Genomic DNA, 15,629 nt, shown 5'->3' with positions numbered 1-15,629 from the left:
TATTTATTTTGTACTTTGGACATCATGCTGTCCACTTGACCAAAATTACAGATGCTTATGCATATGTTGAAAGTTTTTAATTTTTTTTATTTATTGTTTGTGTGTTTGCTGGGACCCTACCTAAAAGCGCTATTTAGGTATTGTAATGCATTCTTAAATAGGACTCTTGCAGACTGTGTAGTCAGTAGGGTTTTTTTTTTTTTTTTTTTTGGTGGTGTTTGAAAGGACAAAGTATAACATGAGGGGATTTTAGCCATAGCACAACAAAAGACTGGTCATTTGTTGTAGCTTGTTTTGTCAACATTCTAAAATCAACGTAAATTTTAACATTTAATTCCACTTGACACCAACAGCTTTTTTTCTTCTTTGTCACTGACTAAATACTCAGCTTTGTGCTCTTCTGAATTGTCTGTCCATTTGAGATATGCTGTCTGCTTGTGTTTAGCAATGTTTGTGTGAATATTACTATCTTATGTATAAAACAGAGTTAATGAAACAAGTGTAGGCCTATCACGTGAAATAAAATGGTTATTTCACCAATGCTTTACCTTGATGTTTTTTTTTTTTTTTTTTTTACTTTAAATGTGGGAAAGTTGTTCAAGACTTTTGATTCTTGTGTGGTGTGTATTTATAACTGTTATCAAATATTCTAGCTTTGTGCATCACTGGCATTAGTCTAGAACTGAACTGTGGAAGAAAATGTGATGATAGTTTGTGTGTTTGTCATAGAAAAGTAGTGAAACAATTGTGCAATACATTACTAATGTGAAAATCTGCAACAGAGGTGTGGCATGTTACTTAAAAAAAAAAAAGCTGAGGTCATGAATTAGGACTGACAATTTCGCAGTTAACTTCTATATTATTGAATTTGGTAAATCTATAGCAGAGGCTTAAAATATGATTTTGAAGAAAATAATTGTACACCAATTATATCAGCGAGAATAAATGGATGTAAATGTGTATCAAGTCCACCTCCCCCAAGTCTGAGTCTTGGGTGTCAGAGGCCAAGACCAAGTCACAACAACTTGAGGCCACAGCATCTGAGACAAAGTATTCCACAATGTGTATTGTAGTTGCTACAGTCTGTTCCTATAGACTCATTCACGATTTCAAGTCATAGCCAACTGAGTTGGACGCAGCCTTGCATAATTTTTAGCATACCTTCGCAACCTGGCGTGTTGGGATTACATACATCCAGGTGTATGAATATAATAATGCTTGGGTAGTGACAAGGCTGATTTGTCTGCAAGTACTACTGTGGTGACTAGAAAATAATGCAATCAAGCATTGCACGCATAGGCTGTAAACATAAAGATACTGTGACTGGCATATTTTTGCTTGGTGGGAAGTATATGGTGCAAAAAAAGTAAAAAAAAAAAAAAATGAGCTGCCTCGAAGGCACATACATTGAGGCCAGTTGATACCAGTACAGAGTCATTGCATAGCGAGGCCAAGGCATCGAAGATCGGTCTCAAGACCTCCAATGATAACTTCAATAGAACAAATGAGTGGGAGAAGAATTCATGGTGTTAACCACAAGTATGATTGGGGGGTCACACACGCACTCCACGTGCATTCACGCACTACATAGCTTATGTCTTGCAAGAATAAATTGCATGTGTATTAATGTACATAAATGGTTCTGCCAGTGTGGCATTTACCATTACTACAGTAGTGTTCAGAATAATAGTGCTATGTGACTAAAAAGATTAATCCAGGTTTTGAGTATATTTCTTATTGTTACATGGGAAACAAGGTACCAGTAGATTCTCACAAATCCAACAAGACCAAGCATTCATGATATGCACACTCTTAAGGCTATGAAATTGGGCTATTAGTAAAAAAAAAAAGTAGAAAAGGGGGTGTTCACAATAATAGTAGCATCTGCTGTTGACGCTACAAACTCAAAACTATTATGTTGAAACTGCTTTTTTAGCAATCTTGTGAATCACTAAACCAGTATTTAGTTGTATAACCACAGCTTTTCATGATTTCTTCACATCTGCGAGGCATTAATTTTGTTGGTTTGGAACCAAGATTTTGCTTGGTTACTAGTGTGCTTGGGGTCATTGTCTTGTTGAAACATCCATTTCAAGGGCATGTCCTCTTCAGCATAAAACAACATGACCTCTTCAAGTATTTTGACATATCCAAACTGATCCATGATACCTGGTATGCGATATATAGGCCCAACACCATAGTAGGAGAACATGCCCATATCATGATGCTTGCACCACCATGCTTCACTGTGAACTGTGGCTTGAGGAGGATTCTCAGCGTTAAACTTGTTCCCAGTCTCCCCTTCTTTTTAATGAGTCATAATTATTAATTATGACACACTGAACAATCCCACGCTCAGATGATAAAACCTCTCATTCAGTACGATTTAAAAATATGAAAATAGATGTGGTGTGACTGTGGGAGTAGATTTGTAACGAGATGTTCCGTTTTTTTTTGTTTTTTTTACGTGAGTGAACTCTTCCTCCTCACCTGCGCAACACCTGTACTCGGGAAGTGCGGTGACGTCACCGGGAGCCTGGCTCTGGAATTCAACGCAAAAATCCTGCTCGGCCTGTTCGTGGGGAATCAGATCGCGTATATATTCGTGTGCGCACACTCACACCGCCGCAAATCTCACTTTGTTTTTATCCGGCAGGCTTCGCGTTTTTGTCAGACATGTCGCGTCGTTATAATATCCCGCCTGACGACGCGTGTTTTGCCGACTTCAGAAATCAGTGTTTGTCGACGGAGCACTGGCACAACAAGTACGCCAAACAGGGCATGGAAGTGTGGGTCGAAGTCCCCCCAGCGTCGAATAAAGGAACTGCAGCTAAACTCCATAGACTCAAAGTAAGTACGTTTTAATTCACGAATACCGTCACTCAAAAAAATACATAAGATCGGTTTGTTTCTTTAACTCGACGTTGTTGTTTCAGTGTAAAATGACGATTACAGATGTGCCAGCTGCCACCATGTACGATGTTCTTCTTGATGGACAGTACCGTGAGACGTGGGACAACGCCATGCTGGAGAGTTACGACATCGCCCGGGTGTCTCCTAACGCTGATGTGGGATACTACGCATGTAAGAACATCAGTCTTATGTCTTCAGAGACATTAATTATGGATGTGAAGTACACACAACACAACACAACCCCCAGGAGCTCCATTCAGTGCAGGGATTTAAGATTTCAAACGATGGAGCATTTACCAGTGGCGGCACCACATATCTTTTCCAGAGTGGCTATACTAAAGTAAATTTGCAAACATATACACCCAACCACAACCAACCAATGAGCGCGCTTGTAAGTTCACTTCCTGTTTCAACCAATGAGCGCGCTTGTAAGTTCACTTCCTGTTTCAACGCGGGGCGGATATTTTCTCGCCGCTGCGGGAGGGTTCGCAGCCCGCAGAGGGGCTGTGATCTAAAGCGGTTCTGTTTGGCTCATCACACCCAGGGAACTGTGTCAAACTAACACCATCTTACAGGCAACAAGCAGCATTTTGTTCATACAAACTGTTTTGTTGTCGTCAACAGGCTTCCGTTCAAAATACTTATGGAATTTGTCTGCTTTCATCCATTTTCGCAGTAATTAAAGACGGCGCTGTTAAATATGTCAAACATACGCTGCTTTTCACACCGTAATAAAGCCTTAAGAAAGTGGTGAAAGGGCAAAGGCTATACACCCAACCGTTGGGCAGATAAGTCATACATTGAACGTTACATGCACAACCGTTGGGCAGATAAATATAATGTCATATCTTGTTTGCCCAACCGTGATCGTGTATTTGACACGTTTTGTGCATCTAAACTACGTTTTTTTACACCACTTTTTAAGGCTCTATTGCAGACACATTTAATGGCACTGTCTTTAATTACTGCAAAAACACCGCAATGGATGAAAACAAACTTCATAAGCATTTTGAACAAAATGCTGCTTGTTGGCTGTAAGATGGAGTTAGTTTGACACAGTTCCCTGGGTGTGATAAGCCAAACAGAACCGCTTTAGATCACAGCCCCTCCGCGGGCTGCGAACCCTCCCACAGCCGGCGAGAAAATCTCTTCCTTTTTTCCCTCCCGTGTTGAAACCGGAAATAAGCTTACAAGCGCGTTCATTGGTCGGTTGTGGTTGGGCATATATGCTCGCAAATTTACTTTATTGACCCAATGGTTGAACGTATAGCCACTCTGGGGAAAAAAACAAACTAGTTTAGATGCACAAAACATGTCAAATACACAATCACGGTTGGGCGAATAAGGTAAGACATTATATTTATCTGCCCAACAGTTGGGCGAATAGCCTTTGCTTATTTTTTTCCAGGGTGGGATGAGGTGAAGGTATTCCAAACATTTTGTAAATCTGAACTATTCCCAAATGGGTCCATATTGGAATTGTGCTACTGCGCAAGACTCCCACAAGGGCACATGGTCCAAAAACAGAAGTTGTAGTAAGTATGATACACTCACTCAAACTTTTATTCTAATCCTAATCTGAAACCATTTAACATAAAATCATTTGCACAGTTGCTGTGCAGCTCAGATGGGTTTAGAGCCTTATTCTAACACCAAAAGCACTTTATATATGACCAGTCATATTCAGCAGTTAATTATTTATGCTGCGTTCAGAACCCTCCATAGCGCAGAAAGACCAAACATTTAAAAAAATAAAATGTGCATTCATGAGATTACCTCAAAGACAGTTACATAACTTGTCACCGTAGAGCTACTCTAACATTATCTTTTGGGCTAAAATGAAACCTTCAGATGTTTTTGCTGATGTGTGGTGCTGCTAGCTTAACTAATTTTACATAGAATGTCAATATATTACATATAACAGTAATGGCTTGTTAAAATTAAATTTTAAAGATGCATTTTTAACATTGGTAACACTGTCGTCTAACCATTCTCAAAAGTGGCCGCGATGGAATACTCTGGTTGCTCCATTTCTTCATGAGTTTCCAAGCGAAAATTCCAGCCCAACTGAGCTTTCAAGGCATTTTTCCCCTTGCTATTTTTTATTTATTTTTATATATTTAATCCTTTATTTAGACAGGAAAATCTCTTGAGACTCAATGTCTCATTTACAAGAGAGACCTGCTATCTGAATTGGAAATATTTTAGAATAGGATCTGAATCACATAGAAATTCAATTATTGTGCAAGATTTCTGGAAGTGCACAAAGCTGTCATAAAGTAGAAGTATTGTTCAAATTTTCAAACGTTATGCATTTCAGACAATTTAAACCCTAAACCATTTAAAACAATTATAGATAATTGCAACATTGCTTGGCAGCTGAGACATGAGGTTTGGAGCCTTGTTCTGACTCCAGAAGGGATCTGAACCCTTCCAGAAAAGATGTTCAGATTCAGGAGTGCAAAAAAAAAAAAAAAAACTAAAAACGATTCTGCTTTGCATGATAAAGTTCTCTGCTCTGTTCTTAACAGTGCAGCCACCACTGTTTTGTTTTAAAATGCTTTTATTTTGAAGCATGATAAGGAAACTATATTATCAGTAGTAGCTTTACACATTTCACTTGCTGGCTGCAGCAGGGAAACAAAAAGCAGCAACAGCTTTGCTTTATCTTTTTGTGCAGGTTTGAGACACTTTTGTGGAACAGCAAAGTCTTAAGTACAAAATGTGACTCGGACGCACAAAATGTGTAGGTCACAGGTCTGTCAGGTAGAAAGTGGGCAACATAATTTGTTATAAAACCACAAATATGCCTTTCAAATTAAATTTGTGTAATTTATATGCAGAATAATGCAAAACTACCTAGTTAGTGGCAAGTGGCACACACACAAGGTTGGCACTTCTTTAGGTGAAGCTATTTTCTGTCAGTCTCTCTGAAAGTTGGACTCTTGTCCTCTTGTTCTCACAAGGCTTTGCTTTCTAGATGTGGTTTGTCAGGAAAAACAACCTTTTGAAATCATGCCAACATACTGTACCAAAGCACTAAATCAGTCAGAATCTATGAACAAGAGGCTGAAAACAGGAGAATTTGGATGTCACTTTTCTGGTGTACTCATGGGTCCTTAAACCCTGATTCAGCTCTGATTCACCCCCCCACGCTCCAAGCTAGTGCCGCCCGTGTACTTTTAAGACGTGCAGGACTTGGACTGATACAGGGGCAGATCCTAGGAAAGAGGATTATATTTCTATCAATGGAGTAAATGATGCTGTTATATTGAGCAGGTATATTTACAGACAGGATTGTTGATTTCGTGGAAAATGTGCACGAGATAACTCGTTGCTTTGCATTTATGACCTTTTAAGTAACACTGATACATAAATAAGACTACCATTATTTTTCAATCACCAAGCTCCCCCCTGCTTCTTCTTCTTTTTTTTTTTTTTTTTTTGTCCTGGCTCATATGTTTTGTGTTTCCTTCCCCCTAATGTTGACCTGTTGCTTCTGTCATTAGTAATAAACCATGGTGCATTCACTGGCACAACAAAGGTGCAGCTGTTGACTCTCGGCTTGTCACGCTGAATGACTGAGGCACGTTTTGCCTTTGTAGATCTCTAATTCTTCGTTTTGTCTGCAGGGCGTTGTCCAAGTCCACTCAAGAACAGAGACGTGGTGACACTGCGCTCGTGGAGGGTGGTGGCTGATGAGTTCCTGATTATTAACTTCTCCGTCAATCACCCGGTATGACGCATCCTCCACACACACACAGAGCCACCCTGTCAGCTTGGTACAAATACCTTTTGTGTTCGTCTCCCTTAAACATGAAGGAAATAACTGGTTTTGGTTTAATTTCAGGACTACCCTCCTCAGAACAACTTTGTGAGAGCCGTTTCTGTCCTTACTGGTTATTTGTTAAAGTCCACAGGACCGAATAGTTGTACTTTCACCTATCTGTCAGAGGCTGACCCAAAAGGTAAAAAATAAATAAGAATTCAACCAATTTATATTCAAGTCATGTTAAAATTCTGAATTGTAATTCTTGAAAAACATGGTTTGTTGCAGGTTATATTCCAAAGTGGGTGGTAAACACGGCATCTCGAGCTCTGGCTCCCAGGGTACGTAACACAACGTAATATGTAATATATATATATATATATATATATGTATGTATGTGTATATATATATATATATATATGTATGTATGTGTATATATATATATATATATGTATGTATGTGTATATATATATATATATATATGTATGTATGTGTATATATATATATATATATATGTATGTATGTGTATATATATATATATATATATGTATGTATGTGTATATATATATGTATGTGTATATATATATGTGTGTGTGTGTCTTGACATCAAAGAGGAAAGATGACAAACTGGGATGTGTAGCTCTGTGTTGGGAATATAGTTTTGAAGTGTGTAATAGATGTGAGCACACGAGGGAATGTGAGTTTTGTGTCGCTTAAAGGACAATGGTCACCATAGCAACCACATTGAAGGGCCTATCCTGGTGAGGTTGCTGACAACAGAGTGTTTCGGGTCAACTTGTTTCTTGCCATCCTGACTCAACTCGTTCCTCAGGTTCCCCCCCCCCCCCCCCCCCCCTTTGTCGTTTTGCAGATTGAAACCACTTGAACTATGGTGTATTTGTTACTGAAACAAATTAAGAAAACCTGCAGGACGGCTCTGACTAAACACTTATTACTCATCGACTATCCTGCCAGCAAACAGAGCGCAACATTAGCTACTTAATGCGTTAATTATCAGGAAGCGCCTGGTCCGGATTACTGTTGACATGTTGATGAAACTTGATTTAGGAACAGTCATTCTCATATGTTGTGTCACGGAATCTTTAAGCACGAGATACAATGGTCACGTTAAACCATCGGTGCTGTACTCATCATTGCATCATCCTTTGCTGAAAAAGAAGTACATGTATACAGGTAGAGGACCCAAACCTTAAAATTGTACAGTGTTGTTATAATGCGACAAACTGGAATTGCTGGGGATATTATTGCATTTTTATAGGGACCATTTACCACGTGTCACATCCACTGACTGGAGCTGCCTTCTAAATATATGGTGCATCCAGAAAGTATTCACAGCGCTTCACTTTTTCCACGTTTTATGTTACAGCCTTATTCCAAAATGGAGTAAATTCATTGTTTCCCTTCAAAATTCTACTCACAACACCCCATAATGACAACATGAGATTTTTTTTTTTTTTTTTTTTTTTGGCAAATTTATAAAAAATAAAAAAACAAGAAATCACATGTACATAAGTATTCACATCCTTTGCTCAGTACTTTGATGATGCACCTTTGGCAGCAATTACAGCCTCAGGTCTTCTTGAATATGATGTCACAAGCTTGGTGCAACCTATCTGGGTAGTTTTGGTCATTCCTCTTTGCAGCACGTCTCAAACTCCATCAGGTTTGATGGGGAGCGTCGGTGCACAGCCATTTTCAGATCTCCACAGAGATGTTCAATCAGATTCAGGTCTGGGCTCTGGCTGGGCCGCTCAAGGACATTCACAGAGTTGTCCTGAAGCCACTCCTTTGATATCTTGGATGTGTGCTTAGGGTCATTGTCCTGTTGAAAGATGAACCGTCACCCCAGTCTGAGGTCAAGAGTGCTCTGGAGCAGGTTTTCATCAAGGATCTCCCTGTACATTGCTGCATTCATCTTTCCGTCAATCCTGACTAGTCTCCAAGTCCCTGATAAACATCCCCACAGTATGATGCTGCCACCACCATGCTTCACTGTAGGGATGGTACATGGTTTAATTCCAAACATGACGCCTGGCATTCCCACTAAAGAGTTCAATCTTTGTCTCATCAGACCAGAGAATTTTGTTTCTCATAGTCTGAGAGTCTTTCAGGTGCCTTTTGGCAAACTCCAGGTGGGCTGCGATGTGGCTTCTGTCTGGCCACTTTACCATACAGGCCTGATTGGTAAATTGCTGCAGAGATGGTTGTCCTTCTGGAATGTTCTCCTCTCTCCACAAAGGAATGCTGGAGCTCTGACAGAATGACCATTGGGTTCTTGGTCACCTCCCTGACTAAGACCCTTCTCCCTGATTGCTTAGTTTAGTTGGCCGGTCAGCTCTAGGAAGAGTCCTGGTGGATGACAAAATTACACAAAATTGACGAACTCACTGACTGAATGCCACACTATTATTATTATTGTGAACACCCCCTTTTCTACTTTTTTTTTTACTAATAGCCCAATTTCATAGCCTTAAGAGTGTGCATATCATGAATGCTTGGTCTTGTTGGATTTGTGAGAATCTACTGAATCTACTGGTACCTTGTTTCCCATGTAACAATAAGAAATATACTCAAAACCTGGATTAATCTTTTTAGTCACATAGCACTATTATTCTGAACACTACTATATGTGATTTCTTAGGGGGTTTTTTTTTAATAAATTTGCAAAAATCTCAATCTTTTTTTTTTCACTGTCATTTGGAGTATTACGTGTAGGATTTCGGGGGGGGGGGGGGGGGGGGGAATGTATTTAATCCATTTTGGAATAAGGCTGTAACATAACAAAATGTGGAAAAAGTGAAGCACTATGAAGACTTTCTGGATGCACAGTATTTAAAAAACAAAGCTCGCTATATTTTGTCCCACTAACGTCAGTGATTAAGAGTCTGTTCTTAATATGGAAGTGTAAGGTGGATTTTTATCTTGTGATACGACTGCCATGTTTTTTGTGGGTGGGTCCAGGAAGTGGCCTTTGGGCGCACACGCCACCTCTGAAATCTACTTGGCCACTCGTTTATTCTGCACTATGATTTGGGTGTATCTAACTGTAATTTTCATAATTGCTTAATTTATTCATTCATTTGTGCACCTTATCTGGGTTGTAGTAACAGTAGACCAAGCAGCTCATCTGCCACTTCCCAACTATTTCTGGGAGATCCTGAGCCATTCCCGAATCACATGGGGAAAATAATCCCTCCAGCATGTCTTGTTTCTTCCCAGTTGGGTGTGCCTGGTAGACCTCCTTAGGGAGATGACCATGGGGAATCCTCACCAGATGCCCAAACAAGCTCGCTTATTTTGATGCAAAGAAGCAGCGGCTCTACTCAGTCTCTCCTGGATATTTTAGCTTCTCACCCTATCTCTGAGTGTAACCCCAGATACCCAACGGAGGAATCTCATTTCCACAATTTTAAATCGGGACCTTGTTCTTTCGATCATTATCCAAAGTTCTTGAAACGGCGGAGAACAGGAGCATAAATCAAGGGTCTTTTTCTTTACCACAGTGGTCTGGTACTGTCTGCAGGACCTTAGACGCAGCCTTTGGGGTCTTGTTCATGAGTGGGGGCAAGATGGACCGTGAGATCATAATCAATGAATTGAGAAAAATAATTGATCATTTAATCAGTTAGTTGTTTGATCTTTAAAATGGTGAATGATGCCTTCACAAGAACGACCTAGGGCCCGTAGTAAAGTCCTTGAACCTACGTATTGATTTTATTTAAACGTATTGTGATTACAACAAACATGTTTTGTCTCAATTCCTAAACAAGCAGTGTCGGCTTTGGTGGCCACCAGACCTAGGCTTTTGGAACTGACAAATTAGCTCATTTCAAGCTACACATAACTTCAAAACTACATATGTTGAGTGAGACAAAGCGAAAAGGAAGAAGTGTCTGCTTTGGCTGCAGTTGTATAAATCCATTCTTTGGGGTTGTGCAGACCTGTGATCATGTTATGATTTCAAACGTAAGTGCACTCCAGTATATTTCTGTGTGGAGACCCTCTCCTTCAGTGATAACCACACCTGTTCCTAATCCATCATCAGTCCAGCATCTGCTAACTAACCAGCAGGTGGCAGAGAAGTCTGTGGCATAAAGCAAAGTTGCTTTTTGGATTGATCTGGTGCATCAGAGTTTATCCTAATTAATTTTAATGTTACAAACTCTGTTTTTGAGTTATGGTGTTAAACTGGAGGAGAGTCACTCATCTATTCACTGTTAATATTCTTCAAGTAATTGTGTTAACAGACAGGAGGTCATTATGTAGACAGCTCGAGCTGTGAACATGTCATTCCTCAATTATTTAACTCTGGTATGAGTGTGTCACATAACCTGACTTTGCATTTGCATCCTGACTGAAAATGAAGGTGAGGTTTTGATATGTATTGTCTGACACTCGTGTCCTCCCTTGGCTTACTGTTTCCAGGTCTTGAGAAGTGTGCACAAGGCGGGTCAGGGCTATCCTCAGTGGAAACGACAGAACGCGCCTGATTACAAACCGTGGCTGCACCCGGAGCAGAGCACAGTGCAGATTATGGACATGGCTAAACTGACCCAGGTCGACCCCGCTGAGCCAACCTTGCAGAGATCATACTCGCTAGAAAACTGTGAAGATCTCACAATGGATGGTCAGGAGAATGAGGATAGTAGCTGAATCCCATCAGTGTGGTGTCATGAATGAACTTGGCCCAAAGCCTGACTGGACAAAGGGCTGTGCACACTGACAAACTGCATTGAGATTCAAGACCTCCCAGCTGTGTGACGTGGTTCTAATCCTCTCTGTTCCTCCCAAATACTTAGCCAGTTTTCCTCGCGGATGTGCCTTATGGGACAAACAAGAGAACGAAGCGTTTACAAGAACCTTACTTGATAATGAGCACAGAACAAGTTGTAACCCACCTCGGTCGACACAGATCTAAGCTATCTTTCCTGTGTTTGCTGCTTCGTTGCACCTTCTTTGCAGTTGCACAATTGTTAGTGTTGCATTTAAAGCACAGCATTTACAATCCAACAAGTTGGAGCTTTTAGTTGCAGCTATCTTAAAGATAGAAGTTTAAAGTTGAAGAAATTGTTTTTAAATGTTTTGGGTTTCAAATTTTTCACTGGAGACATAAAAGCAATCACTTTATTTAGTTTGTTAAAACAGTCACAAATGCAACAAATGCACTATATACAACAAAATATTAATTGCATCTGTGCAAAAAACAAATGAAGAGGATAAAACATATGTTGCACCAGTCTATAATTCATTTATCAAACATGGTGCAACTGCTTCATGCAACAAGAAACAAAATTTAATTGGCACATTATGTATAATGAAAACACAATTGGCAAGCAGATGCTGATGGCTAATGTTATTGTATGAGACACAAAGAAGTAAACTGCTTCTTATTGCCACTGAACAAAGGCACCCATTTAGAGTTAAACGTGTTTACCGCACTAAATGTAAGTTGATATTTTAAAATTCTTGCACATTTTTAAAACATTATAGTTAGACTTACCTTAGCCTAGTGGCCCTCATTGTTTTGGCTGTCTCACAAAGCAAGTTGAGTGCGGAGTAGCATGAAGTTTATTCCCTCTTTATTCAAGTTTGAGAACACGATGTATTAACTTCACTTTCTCTCAGACCCAGCCACGCCCTCCTCATTCAGTTCAACTTCTTGCTTTGTGGTAGTTGGCATCCATCTTAATGATGCATAACGTCTGCTCAAGAGTGGAGATTAGACAGTACCTCATTCAGATCAGGATGCAGGATCAGCTTGTCGCTTATGTAGATGGAGCCATCTTGTGCAGGATTTTTTTTTTATTTTTTTTTTTAGTCACCCCCATTTATAAGTCACTTCAAAATATAAGTTACAGGACTACTCAAAGTTAAAAAAGCATAACTTACAGGGATACTTAACAGACTACAGAAAGTGTACAGGGCAAGCTAAAAACATCACAGTAAAATAATTCTTGTTGCTCTTGAATAGGCTGAAATATTAGTGTCGGGAAGCACAACTGAAACAGTCCTGCAAATGGTGATAGAAGCAACAAATTGGGGACAAATACTTAGACATTACTCTTTTGGGAAAAAAAAACACGATTGGCCATTTGAATTTTCAGTTGACAGGCAGGTATTTTTTAATCAGCTTATATTTGTATTCAGTTATATATATATATTATTATTATTCACCATGCTTTGTCCCACTAACATGTCAGTGATTAAGAGTCTGTTCTTAATGTGGAAGTGTACGGTGGATTTTTATCTTGTGATATGACTGCCCATATTATATTATTATTCAGGTAGGGGTCAATTGAAGAATTACACAAGGCTCAAAATTAAAAGATGCTCTGATCATATTGAAAACTACACATTATTTGTGTGACCATAAAGATTCTAAAAATGTGCATCTGTGATTGAATGTTATGGGGTAAAAACAGCAATAATGGTGACAAAGGTCAGTTTCAGTTTGTACAGAGGTTGAAAGTTAAAGTTGCTCCAATTTCAGTAAAATGCGGTGCAAATTATTGGTTGAGCCAATAGGATTAATAAATGGAATAGTTTTGATTGTGTTGAATGTTTGGTCTCCAAAGTAAAGGTCAAACAATGTTGACGTCCATTGGATTCTAACATGTGACATATCTTAACCCGTAACATAAGTAAGCATGACCCGTGGTGCTTCCTTTTTAAAACCCTATTAACCAATAATTTGCATCACTTTTTACCAAAATTACAGCAACTTTAACTTTTGACCGCTGTACAAACTGAGATTGACCTTTGTCACCATTCTTCCTTTTTTTTTTTTTACCGCATAACACCATAACATTCAGTCACAGATAGTCCAAACTATACCTTTTTGGAATCTTTGTGATCAGACAAATAATATGGTATAGTTTTCAATATGTTTGGAGCATCTTTTAATTTTGACCTCCATGTAACCCTTCAATTGACCTCTACCCGGCTGCCTACTGAAAATTCAAATGGCCTAATGTCTAAGGTGTATTTGTACCGAATTTGGGGCTTCTTTCACCATTTACATGATTCCTCTGTAAATATTATTTGCTGCACTATTACAGCGGTACATGTGCATATTTACTTTAATAAATGTAAAGAAAACTTTAGAGACCTGAACTTTGAACAGCGTGTTCCTCTTGTTTACCAACCAAGTAGTGGTCTTTTTATATTTAGGTCATTTTTAACATATGTGTCTTTTTGAATTTGACTTTTATTTTAGCCAAATATACTAATGTAAAGCTACATCAGATTTTCTTGCTGCACGGAGATTTATGCATATATATACTCCCCCCATTAATTTTTTCATAAAATCTAGACAAAGTTCACATTATGCAAAACTAAATTAAGGCTGCAATCAGTAATTATGTTGTCAGATTATTCTGTACTTTTTTGATTAATCTGATTGTTTTAGACTATAGATTTTCTGATTTGTTGATTATGCTTTAATTTACTTGTCTATAAATTCTACAAATAACCTTTCACCTTGCATTCAAATAGTTTCATGAAAAATATTTACACATTAAAAAAGTCCCAACATAGAAAGGATATAAAGTGTCAAAAAGGCTTTCATAAGAAAAAAAAAAAGGAACAAAATTTTGCAAAGTTTTGACACATAAAGAACATTTCATATTGCTACAATTAAAAATTTTCATTATCAGTTAATCTTGCTAATTTTTTGGTTTATTCCATTAGTTGTTTGATCTATAAAATGTCAGAAAATGAAATTCAAATGATTAAAATTTTCAGCCGAGTTCACTACTTTGTTGGTAGACAATAAGACAGCTTGACTGTATGGACTTACTGGAGAATTGCAGCACCATCACAGATGAATGCTGAGGTAAGGTGCTGCCTTTCTAATTGGTAATTTTGGAAATTTTTCTTAACGTTTACTGAGGTAAATATAGATACGTGTACCTCTATAAAGTAATTCTCCATGCTTCATGAAACATTCTTGTTGCCTATTCAGAGGTGACAAGAAATGCTTTACTGTGATGATTGCAGCTTGCCCTGCACACTTCCTGCAGGTAGCTGTTTAGCCTGTGATGTTTTAATGTTCAAACTTAATACTGGAATGATAAAAATCACTTTTGAGTGAAAAGTTGCACCCAAAAACATTTAATCGCAATTATTTTTTTTAAAACAAAAATGTGGAGTTCCCCTTTAAGATACCACTTGTGGGCCTTTGCCCTTATGATTGATTATAAATGGAAATGAGGTACTTAATGAAGTGGAATGAAGTCATTTTGTACATTTGACAAATGCATATTTTTTGTTTTTTAATCTGTAGGGTTAATGACTTTTTTATTGCTGTTGTAATTAATATGCTGTACATACAAGTGATTGTGAAGGTTCAGTGTATTTATTCTGATGTGCGTTGGCTGTCTAGTGTGCAATATATAACTCCATAAATACTCATCAGGGGATTGGTTATCTGTGAACGAAGAGCTACAGTAGTATTAACGTACAAAAGCAGCAAATCTGTTTTCTCCGAGTTGAGGGTCAGGTTATCTGAAGGATTGGAGTGGATGCCGATGTTAATGTATTTATTTAATTATATGAAGTTGCTGCCTTGCTCAGATGAAGTCATGAAGGAGAAGCGACCCCGACATGAAGCTCTGTAGGCTGATCTTAGGTTTTTCTTCTGAATATTATTTTTTATGTTAAACATGTTGCACACTCGTTTTGATAAATAAACCTCAGAAGGTTGACAGGCTTTTGTATTTATTGTTAAACTTCTCTCAGCTGTAACCTGCAACGTGGAACAAGTTTGGCAACTTGTACATGTGCACAGCAGCTGTGAAGAGGGTTGCAGTGCTGCAATTAAATAGGTTTTCATTATCTTATCATTTGAGAAACATTTGGGCTGATTTCCACCACAAAACTGCTCTCAAGGGCTTATTGCAAAGTTTGGAGTCATTGGGGTCAAAAA

At 38.6% G+C, this 15,629-nt stretch overlaps 1 protein-coding gene across 1 annotated transcript; it reads left to right on the top strand.

Annotated features, from left to right (window-relative positions):
* Positions 1-2,584: 2,584 nt before the first annotated feature.
* stard14 (START domain containing 14) lies at positions 2,585-13,084 on the top strand. The gene is made up of 6 exons (XM_034181631.1): positions 2,585-2,850; positions 2,937-3,084; positions 6,546-6,649; positions 6,764-6,881; positions 6,971-7,023; positions 11,129-13,084. The coding sequence occupies exons 1-6, from the start codon at positions 2,677-2,679 to the stop codon at positions 11,354-11,356; spliced, it is 825 nt and encodes a 274-aa protein (XP_034037522.1). The 5' UTR covers positions 2,585-2,676; the 3' UTR covers positions 11,357-13,084.
* The last annotated feature ends 2,545 nt before the right edge of the window (positions 13,085-15,629 follow it).

The sequence above is a fragment of the Thalassophryne amazonica genome, chromosome 11, assembly GCF_902500255.1.
Source record: "Thalassophryne amazonica chromosome 11, fThaAma1.1, whole genome shotgun sequence".
Classification (NCBI taxonomy): Eukaryota; Metazoa; Chordata; class Actinopteri; order Batrachoidiformes; family Batrachoididae; genus Thalassophryne; species Thalassophryne amazonica.
This window is presented reverse-complemented; position numbering and strand designations above follow the sequence as displayed.